Below are 9,958 nucleotides of genomic sequence, written 5' to 3'. Positions count from 1 at the left end.
TTTTTTTTTTTTTTTTGAGACAGGGTCTCACTCTGTCACCCAGGCTTGAGTGCAGTGGCACGATCACAGCTCACTGCAGCCTCCACCTCCCGGGTTCAGGTAATTCTTCCATCTCAGCCTCCCCAGTAGCTGGGATTACAGGCACATGCCACTATGCCCAGCTAATCTTTTTTTTTTTTTCTTCCAAGACCGAGTCTCGCTCTCGTTGCTCAGGCTGGAGTGCAATGGCGCGATCTCGGCTCACTGCAACCTCCGCCTCCCATGTTCAAGCAATCTCCTGCCTCAGCCTCCCAAGTAGCTGGGATTATAGGCATGTGCCACCACGGCCGACTAATTTTGTATTTTTAGCAGAGACAGGGTTTCACCATATTGGTCAGGCTGGTCTCGAATTCCTGACCTCAAGTGATCTGCCCATCTCGGCCTCCCAATGTGCTGGGATTACAGGCATGAGCCACCAGGCCCGGTCTGATTTTTTTTTTTTTTTTGAGATGGAGTCTTGCTCTGTCACCTAGGCTGGAGTACAGTGGCATGATCTCGGGTCACTGCCATCTCCGCCTCCCTGGTTCAAGCAATTCTCCTGCCTCAGCTTCCCTAAGTAGCTGGGACTACAGGCACGTGCCACCACACCCAGCTAATTTTTGTATTTTTCGTAGAGAGAGGGTTTCAGCATATTGGCCAGGCTGGTCTCGAACTCCTGACTTCAAGTGATCTGCCCGCCTTGGCCTCCCAAAGTGCTGGGATTATAGGTATGAGCCACTGTGCCTGGCCTAATCTTTTGACATTTTTTGTAGAGACAAGGTTTTGCCATGTTGCCCAGGCTGCTCTAGGATTCCTGAGCTCAAGTGATCTACCCACCTCGGCCTCCCAAAGTGCTAGGATTACAGGCGTGAGCCACCACGGCCAGCCTTTTTTTTTTTTTTTTTTTTTAATAGAGATGGGTGGGGTCTCTCTATGTTGCCTAGGCTGGTCTCAAACTCCTGGCTTCCCACGATCCGCCTGCCTTGGCCTCTCAAAGTGCTGGGATCACAGGAGTGACCCACCATGCCTGACCATAGCTGTTCATCTAATGCCATCTTAGGGGTGGCAGCTTAGAGGCACAGACATTGGGAGAGTGGAGAAGCTCTAGGTCTCAGCTTTCTCATCTACACAGTGGGGATCTACCTGCTTTTCAGGGCAGCCCAGCGCTCTGTAGTCTCCTACACACAAGCATTTGGCGTCATTACCACTGCCCTGATTCTGCAGACCCAACACCCCAGGTGGCCCCTGCCCACAGGGAGCCCACCTCTGAGGAGGAGAAGCAGATGTTGCCCAGCTGCAGGATGGCGGCCAGCACAGCCCAGACAGCATTCAACTCCTCCGGGCACAAGCCCAGCCTCTGCAGTGCCTTCACAAGCCCCTCAAAGTCCTGGGCATCCTCCTTGCCTTGGAGCCTGCAAGCCTGGCCCTGCAGGGCACAGCAGGGGTGAGGGGGCGGGGCCTGCCACCCCATAGCCTCCTGCTACTTCTCAGACCTCTGGGCCAAGATCCTCCTCTGGGCAGGCCTTCTCCCCGCCACACCACAAGGGCTCCCCATACCTGGTTGAGGTAGTAGTAAGTCTCTGGTCCCTGCAGGGAGAGCCGCTCCCGCTCTATGGAGTCCAGCCCTGCCAGCAGCTCGTAAAAAACATGGAAGCTCCGCTCAGCCTGGGCCTTGGGGGCAGGACTGGCTTAGGGGCTCAGTGCCCTAAGGGCTCAAAGGCCACACCCTGACAGTGGCACCCTCTGCCCTTCCTACTCTGGGAACTAGGGAGGGGTGGATAGAAGGGCCGCCCTTACCTGAAACACCACCCTGGAGGTCTCAAGTAGATAATGAGACACAGAGGCTCCCACGATGACCCCTCTGGGGGCACAGAAGATGGGTGTGAGTGCCCAGGATGCAGACCACCCAGGGGCCTCGTGCACAAGAAGCCCTACGAGAGTCTGGACCCCAGGGAAGAAGCCCGAGGACCCAGCAAGGGTAAGTGATTGTAGGTGCCCCCTGTAACCCTGCCACTCACTGCTGTAGGTAGAGGCAGAAGACCTGGCCGAAGCGGCTGGCATTGGCATTGAGGATGGTCTTGGCATGGCCAAAGCTGCTGAGTATGGGCAGCACATCCTCCACCTGTACAAGGAGGGGTCTTCAAGCATCCCTGGGCAGCAGTAGCCCCCACCAGCAGGCATCCCAGCTAGGGGCAGGTCCAGGGAGGCGTCAGTCCCATCAGAAAGGGCAGTGCCTTCAGCTGACCCCAGGAGACGCCAGAGGCCTGGAGACCACCCCTCTCCTGGCTGAAAGAAGAAAGATAATCCCTCGGACATGGTCAGCTGTCTCCTGGAGGGAGATAGATGGCCAGCTCGGCCCATGAGGTGCCTCCAGCCTGGCCCTCACCTGATACCCTCGGTTCCGCGTCTGATCCTGCTCCAGGCTGCTTAGGAATTGCACGATCTTTTTGGAGGCTTCTGTCTTCCCTGAGCCGCTGTGCCCACTGCAGCGGGAGGAGCTAAGGATGTGTTGGTTGGTAGGGTCTCCAGGGAGGGGCACGTAGGACCACCCCACTGAATCCAGGAAGTGGGATGTGCCACCCAGAAGTGACAGCTAGCCTGGAGAGACCCCCAGAAATGTGGAAAGATAGTCCCAGAGCATGGAGAGACCCAACAGAAAGAAAAGTCCCCAAGATGCCACATTCCAGGGGCTCATGCGATGATTTCAGCTGGGAGCTCGGCCCTGTGGAGTCCAGAACTGTAGCCCAGCAATGGAGCAGACCAGTGGCTTCCAGGGAAGACCTCAGGCTCCGCCCCACCAACCCTCAGTGTGGTCCATGGGTTCAGCCACGCAGGACAGCCACCACTCACCGCAGGAGGATGCATGGGTCCTGCCCAGTATGCTGAGCCAGGTCATAGGCTGATGCCACGATGGCAAAGATATGTCTGAGGGAGATGAGAAGGTTGCCAGACCTGGGACCCTCCGAGGTGTAGCAGAGGTACTCACAGGCCCTGGGACCTCAGTCAAGGGGACATGCAGGGACTGGGCTGTCTGGGAGGTGAGCAGAGGGTCAGTGGGGCAGAATCACATACGGGGTGGTGCTGAGGGCCTTCCCGGGGTGGTAGCTTGCCTGGACCTCAGGTGAGAAGAGAGGCAAGGGCCGGTGGGGGTTCAAAACAAGCAAGAGGGGCCCCCCAAAAGTCTGGGGAGGAAAACAAGCTGTCATCAGAGTGTGGAGGGAGCAGGGGGAATGTAAACAGAGCTCAGCCCCCAAGTCCCGCTCTGCAGGGCTCCAGAGAGGGTTCAGCGCCCAGCCCGGAGAGGAAGAGGAAAGAGAACCTCCAGGGGTGCTGGGGAGCCCTCTGTCCCCAGAGGAAAGGGGATCCCGGCCCACTGTCCCTCCCCGTGGCTCCCCATACATAGATTCGGCCCAGGTGAAATCTCTTCTTGAGGCACAGCAGCACAGAGCTGTCACACATCAGCCTGTGGGGACAACAGGGTGGAGGGACAATAAATTGTGGCTGCAGGAGGTTGTGAGTTAGTTCTGCTACCCACTGCAGGGACACGTCAGGCAAGTCATTCAACCTCCCAGAGCCTGATCCATAAAATGAGGGCTGGGCTGTCAAGTAATGGGGAGGCTACAAGTAGGGCTGGCGCTGACCCAGAAGGAAGCTTTGTACTAATTAGAAAGGCAGTCCTGGGGAGGTAACATCTGTCGCCCCTCACCTGCCCCTTCCTGCCAGGAGGGTTCAAGCCCATCCTTCTAAGGATTCAATAAGGGTCTACACGCAATTCATAAAGATGAGGGCAGGGTGGGTATGAGGAGCTGTGAGCCAAGGATGGAAGCTTTGGCACCGAGTCCTCTCACCGCAAGCGGGCCAGGTCCTCCATGTCTTCTAGGCCGTCTCCGAGGCTCCTGCCCTCGGCACCGGGGAAGGGTGGCGCCTCCAGACCCGGCCCGAGGCTTAGCTCCAGGTCCCTCTCCAGCACTGCCTCGTCCTCATCCTCGGGTTCCCACCGCTCCCTCAGGGACCCGCGGAGGCCCGGGTCTCCCTCCTGCTGCAGGCGGGTCTCCAGGGCGAGTCGGGGCAGCAGCACGGCGGCGCCAAGCCTAGGACCCTTGCGGGGACCGGAGCCCTGCGCCCAGTGCACCGGGGGCTCATCGTTCAGGGTTTCCGACTCCACCTCACTGCTGGAGCCGCTCTCGTCGAGCGAGGGCCCGTCGGGGGCAGTCGGGGCGAGGAGGGAGCCGCGACGAAGCCCGGACACCCCTTCCTCACTCGCCCTGCGCCCCTCACTGTGCCCCCCTGCCCCTGCACGAGGCCAACTTCGGCCCTTCCCCGTGGGGGCATCTGTGGACGCTTCTTCAGAGCTGCGGCTGCTCGACGCCCGCCCTGCCCTGTGGATCCTGGGGAACACGACTGCGAACTTGGGATCTGGAGTCCCGTCCTCCTGATCGAAAGGGTCGTCGGGGACTGGGCTTGTCCGGACCTGCGGGGGTCGCGAGAGGACGCCAGGAGGAGCCCTCGGCCTACCCCCGAGCCCTGCCAAGCCGGCCAGGCGCAACGCTAGACGGTGCCGCAGCACGGGCTCAGGGCCCCGCCCCTCGCCCCCTCTCTCGTGGTCCCGCCCCTCGTCCCCTCTCTCGCGGCCCCGCCCCTCGTCCTCTCTCCCGCGGCCCCGCCCCTCGTCCCCTCGCTTGCGGCCCCGCCCCTCGCTTCCTCTCCCATGACCCAGCCCGTTGTCCGCTTTCCCGCGGCCTCGCCCCTCGCACGCTTTTCCGCGGCCCCACCCCTCGCTCGCCCGTGGCCCCGCCCCCTGCCCCTCGCCCTCTGGCGGCCGCGGCCGCAGCCGCAGCCGCCGCCGCAGCCAGCGCAAGAGGCCCAGGGCTCGCGCTACACTCAGGAGCCGCTCCTTGAGGCCAGCGCGGCGGGGGCCCACGGCCTGGGAAGTGGTGCCTGGCGGGGACCTCGCGAGGAGCCTGCGGACCACCAGGAGGGCCGCCAGCGGGGCTGGGTCCTCCGGCCCCGCTCCCGCGGGGGCTCCTGCTTCGCCCTCCCCTGCCGCCGCTGGCACCCGCCCCGCCGCCTTTCTGACCAGGTGGCGCGGAGCCCGGGCCGTCGAGGCCTGCATTGTTTCAGGCTTGGCGCCCCGCTGCGCCCGGTTGTCGCTCGCGTCCTGGGCCGGCCCGGTATCCCGAGGAGCCCGCGAGCTGCCCTCGAAGGTCCTGGAGGCCATAGCTGCCCGGGGGCCCCGTCCAGGTCCGGTCTCCAGCAGACTCGAGTCGGAGTCGCCCCCGGAATGCTCGCTGGCTCCAAGGGGCCCCGTCCCTGACGACCCTTCCAGGCCCCAGGGATCTGCGCGGGGCCAGTTGCTGTCCAGGCTGTCGCTGCTTGGCTCCAGCGCTGACTCCGGCCCAGTTTTTGTCCCTTCCGAGCCTGTGACCCTAGGCTCCAGGGTGGGCCGCAGCTCCCGGGCTCCGCTGCGCTGGCTGCCGCTCTCCTGGGCCTCGCGGGCTTCGCTGTCCGGACAGGAGCTGCCTCCGTCCCCACCCGACGTGTCCCCATCGAGGCTCCGGGGCGCCCGGCGGCCCCGCTGAGCCGAGGGCCCCGGATCTTTCCCCTTCCTCCTACGGCGGCCGCCCCGCCCTTCTCCTCGGGAGAGGCTGCCTTCCTCCAGGCGCCCCCTGCGGCCGCCCCTGGGCCCGCGTCCCTCACGCCGCGCGCTGCCTTGCCTCTCCTGGGCCTCTGGGGGCGACCCAGCCCCTGGGCGTCTGCAGCCGCCGTTCTCCTCTGCGATGGGCTTCCTACGGCCACCAGCAGTCCCCTGGCCCCCGGCGGTGGCGGGCTGGGCGGCCGGTCTCGCCCTGACCGCCTGGCCGCGATCGGATCGTCGTTCCTGGCTGGGCGCGCCGTCGGCGCTGGCCGACCCCGACTCCTGCTCCCCTGAGGCCGGCCTCCCGGGCCTCGCCAGGCGCTGGGGCGCTTTGCCCTGGTGCCTGCCCATGGCTGGCCCAGAGGAAGCGGGCTTCGTGACGCCCGGGTCCTCTCCCCTCCCTGGGGATCTGGCCGCCCGCGGTGACCCTCTGTGCAGTGCACTACCTCGGCTCTGCTCTCGCAGGGGCTACAGGCTCCTTCTACTCCCCAGGGTGCCCGCCTTACAGGACCATCAATAATGCAGAGGGCGGCGGGTCCTGACCCCCTCGGCCAACAATGGAGCAGAGGCTCCCAGGAAACAGGAGACGCTGCAGCTGCGGACAGGGCAACCGTGCCACCGGGAGGCGCTGCCAGCCAGGCCAGCCTGGCACCGTGCCAGACTGAGGGGGCCCATGCTCCACTCCCACTTCAGTGCTTGCCCAGCAGGGAAGGGCCTGGAGAACCTGTCTGGACCTCTTCCTTCTGAGGGTTCCAGGGGTCTGGGACCAGGCCCACCCTAGCACATGGCAGCACTCCATGAATGGTTAGGGTTTTGTTCTTTTCAATTGTGGAATAAATACAATTTACCGAAAAGTGGATAAAACATAAATGTACATCTTGAACTGGTGTAAAACATGCCTGTCTACATCCTTGGAGTTATGGAACAGAATCACACCCCATAAATTCCTGATTGCCCCAATGTGTGTGTTTTTAAAATACCTATTTTTAAAACAGGTAATACATTCACATCATTCAAACATCCAAACATCACAAGATAAAAGTCTCCCATTCCTGACCCTCAGCGTACTCAGTGTTCCCCTGAGGTTACCCATTTCTGTATTTCCTTGCAAAACTTTCCATGCTGGCCAGGAGTGGTGGCTCACATCCCTAATCCCAGCACTTTGGGAGGCCGAGGTGGGCAGATCACGAGGTCAGAAGATGGAGACCATCCTGGCTGACACGGTGAAACCCCGTCTCTACTAAAAATACAAACAAATTAGCCGGGCGTGGTGGCAGGCGCCTGTAGTCCCAGCTACTCTGGAGAGGCTGAGGCAGGAGAATGGCGTGAACCCAGGAGGCGGAGCTTACAGTGAGCTGAGATCACACCCCTGCACTCCAGCCTGGGCAACAGAGCAAGCTCTGTCTCAAAAAAGAAAAAAAAAACACTTTCCATGCAGAGAAAAGCAAATATATTTTTCCCATTTAGCATAAGTGGCAGCTTATGTAGCTCAGGGGTCTCCACTTTGCCTTTTTCACTTAACAATGTAACCTGGTGATTTCATAATAATACCGTAAAAAGCCAGCCTGCCTGCCTCCCTTCTCTCCTCCCTCTCTTCCTTGCAAATAAATGCACCATGGTTGAACCAATGCCTTATTGATAGGTTTTTATATCTAAAGTGGATCCTGGCCAAGCGAGGTGGCTCACACCTGTAATCTCAGCACTTTGGGAGGCCAAGGTGGGTGGATCACCTGATGTCAGGAGTTCGAGATCAGCCTGGCTAACATGGTGAAACCCCATCTCTACTAAAAATACAAAAATTAGCTAGGTGTGGTAGCGGATGCCTGTAACCCCAGCTACTCAGGAGGCTGAGGCAAGAGAATTGCTTGAACCCAGGAGGCAGAGATTGCAGTGAGCTGAGATTGTCCCACCCTACTCCAGCCTAGGTGACACAGCAAGATTCCCTCTCAAAAAAAAAAAAAAAAAAAAGTAGATCCTGCCTTCATCTCATCTTTTGCTTAAGTTACAGCCAATATTGGAATAGAATTTCACCAGATTCTGCGTAGAATCAACTATGAGTAGAATTGCTGCACCATAGGGCACATGCATTTGCAATTTTGAGGTTTCCAAATTTTTCTCCACAAAGGTTGTGCCAATTTATATTACCACCGCCACAACAGGGGAGACCACCATTCTTTTCCAACACTCTGAAACATGACAAAATTTCAGTGCCGCTTTGAAGAAATAAGATCTAGTTATCAATAGATCAGTAGAATGACTATAGATAACATTAATCCATTGTACATTTCCAAGTAGCTAGAAGAGAACTGTTGGGAGAAAAGCTGAGTGTTGGGAGAGAAGCTGAGGCAGGGCTTGCATGTCTGCTAGACTTTAGCTCCTTGCTTCTAGCACTCCCATTATCTCAAGTAGCCATATGTTTCTTGTTCACTTGATACACTGTTTCCTTTCAACCCCCACATCCTCACCACCTGTTTCTTTATTTGAGCACCAATAAATAGCCTGGGCTCCCAGAGATAGAGGCCTTTGCAGCCTCCACACTCACGATTGTCCCCTGGTCCCACTTTCTCTCTCAAACTGTCTTTTTTCATTCCTTTGACTCCGATGGACTTTGTGACTCCCATGACCTGGTGTTGGGTCTGATCACCCCAACAGAAAATGATTCAAATGTTCCTAGTATTAAAAAAAGAAAAATAGCCAGGTGCGGTGGCTCACGCCTATAATCCCAGCATTTTGGGAGGTCAGGAGATTGAGACCATCCTGGCTAACGTGATGAAACCCCATCTCCACTAAAAATACAAGAAATTAGCTGGGCATGTTGGCAGGTGCCTGTAGTCCCAGCTACTTAGGAGGCTGAGGCAGGAGAATGGTGTGAACCTGGGAGGCAGAGCTTGCAGTGAGCCAAGATTGCACCACTGCACTCCAGCCTAGGCGACAGTGCGAGACTCGGCCTAAAAAAAAAAGAAAGAAAAGAAAAATAACGTGACAGATACCCTAATTTTGATTATATGAATATATCAAATTATCACATGTACCTCCCAAATAAGTACATGTAATATGTATCAATAAAAAATAATTTTAAAAAATAAAATAAAGGCCGGGCACGGTGGCTCACGCTTGTAATCCCAGCACTTTGGGAGGCCAAGACTGGCGGATCACGAGGTCAGGAGATCGAGGCAATCATGGCTAACACAGTGAAACCCCGTTTCTACTAAAAACACAAATTAGTCGGGTGTAGTGGTGGGCACCTGTGGTCCCACCTACTTGGGAGGCTGAGGCAGGAGAATGGTGTGAACCCAGGAGGCGGAGCTTGCAGTGAGCCGAGATCGTACCACTGCACTCCAGCCTGGGTGACTGGGCGAGACTCCAAAAAATAAAAAATAAAAATAAAATTAATTAATTAAATAAAATAAAAATAGACCAGGTGCAGTTGCTCATGCCTGTAATCCCAGCACTTTGGGAGGCTGAGGCGGGCAGATCACGAGGTCAGGAGATCTAGACCATCCTGGTTAACAGGGTGAAACCCTGTCTCTATTAAAAATACAAAAATTAGCTGGGTGTGGTGGCGGGTGCCTGTGGTCCCAGTTACTCAGGAGGCTAAGGCAGGAGAATAGCGTGAACCTGGGAGGCGGAGCTTACAGTGAGCCGAGATTACACCACTGCACTCCAGCCTGGGCAATAGAGCAAGACTCCATCCCCCCAAAAAATTAATTAATTAATTAATTAAAATAAAATAAAAATAAACTCAGTGCCTCTTTAAGCTCATTTCTCTGTGAAAATAAGCAGCTCTCCCGCTCTTAGAGCCACTTTGCTTCCTTTTCTGAGACCACTCTTTTCTCATCCTTCCCCATCTCTCTATTCAGTGTGAGCAGGTCTGTTTCTTTTTTGAGACAGAGACTCGCTCTGTTGCCCAGGCTGGAGTGCAGTGGCGCGATCTCGGCTCACCGCAACCTCTGCCTCCCAGGTTCAAGTGACCCTCCCACCTCAGCCTGTAACTGGGATTACAGGCGTGCACCACCATGCCCTGCTAGTTTTGTACGTTTAGTAGAGATGGGATTTCACCATGTTGCCCAGGCTGGTCTTGAAGGCCTGGCCTCAAGTGATCTGCCCAACTTGGCCTCCCAAAGTGGTGGGATTACAGGTGTGAGCCACCTCGCCCGGTCAGGACTGTTTCTTGATTAGACTGTTAAACCTGGGCAGGATTTGTGAGGCCACTTGAGAGCTCTGAGGCCAGGCAGCTGTGCAGGGGCAGGTTCAGGGCACCCACGATGGAATCAGATGAGTCATCCAGGTGAGGCCTGTGACCTA

The 9,958-nt window shown here is 57.4% G+C and overlaps 1 protein-coding gene across 1 annotated transcript in view; it reads right to left on the bottom strand.

Moving 5' to 3' along the window:
* The window catches only part of MYO15B (myosin XVB), a 36,764-nt gene extending 30,760 nt beyond the window's left edge, over window positions 1-6,004 (bottom strand). Inside the window, 8 exon segments of the mRNA XM_025363486.1 lie at window positions 1,287-1,444; window positions 1,816-1,879; window positions 2,037-2,140; window positions 2,405-2,516; window positions 2,869-2,943; window positions 3,091-3,200; window positions 3,418-3,481; window positions 3,867-6,004. Coding sequence (XP_025219271.1) covers window positions 1,287-1,444; window positions 1,816-1,879; window positions 2,037-2,140; window positions 2,405-2,516; window positions 2,869-2,943; window positions 3,091-3,200; window positions 3,418-3,481; window positions 3,867-6,004 — 2,825 coding nt within the window.
* Between the last annotated feature and the right edge of the window lie 3,954 nt (window positions 6,005-9,958).

Source organism: Theropithecus gelada, chromosome 16, assembly GCF_003255815.1.
Source record: "Theropithecus gelada isolate Dixy chromosome 16, Tgel_1.0, whole genome shotgun sequence".
NCBI classification, from domain to species: Eukaryota; Metazoa; Chordata; class Mammalia; order Primates; family Cercopithecidae; genus Theropithecus; species Theropithecus gelada.
Note: the sequence above shows the minus strand (reverse complement) of the source record. Positions and strands in the feature narration are given on the sequence as shown.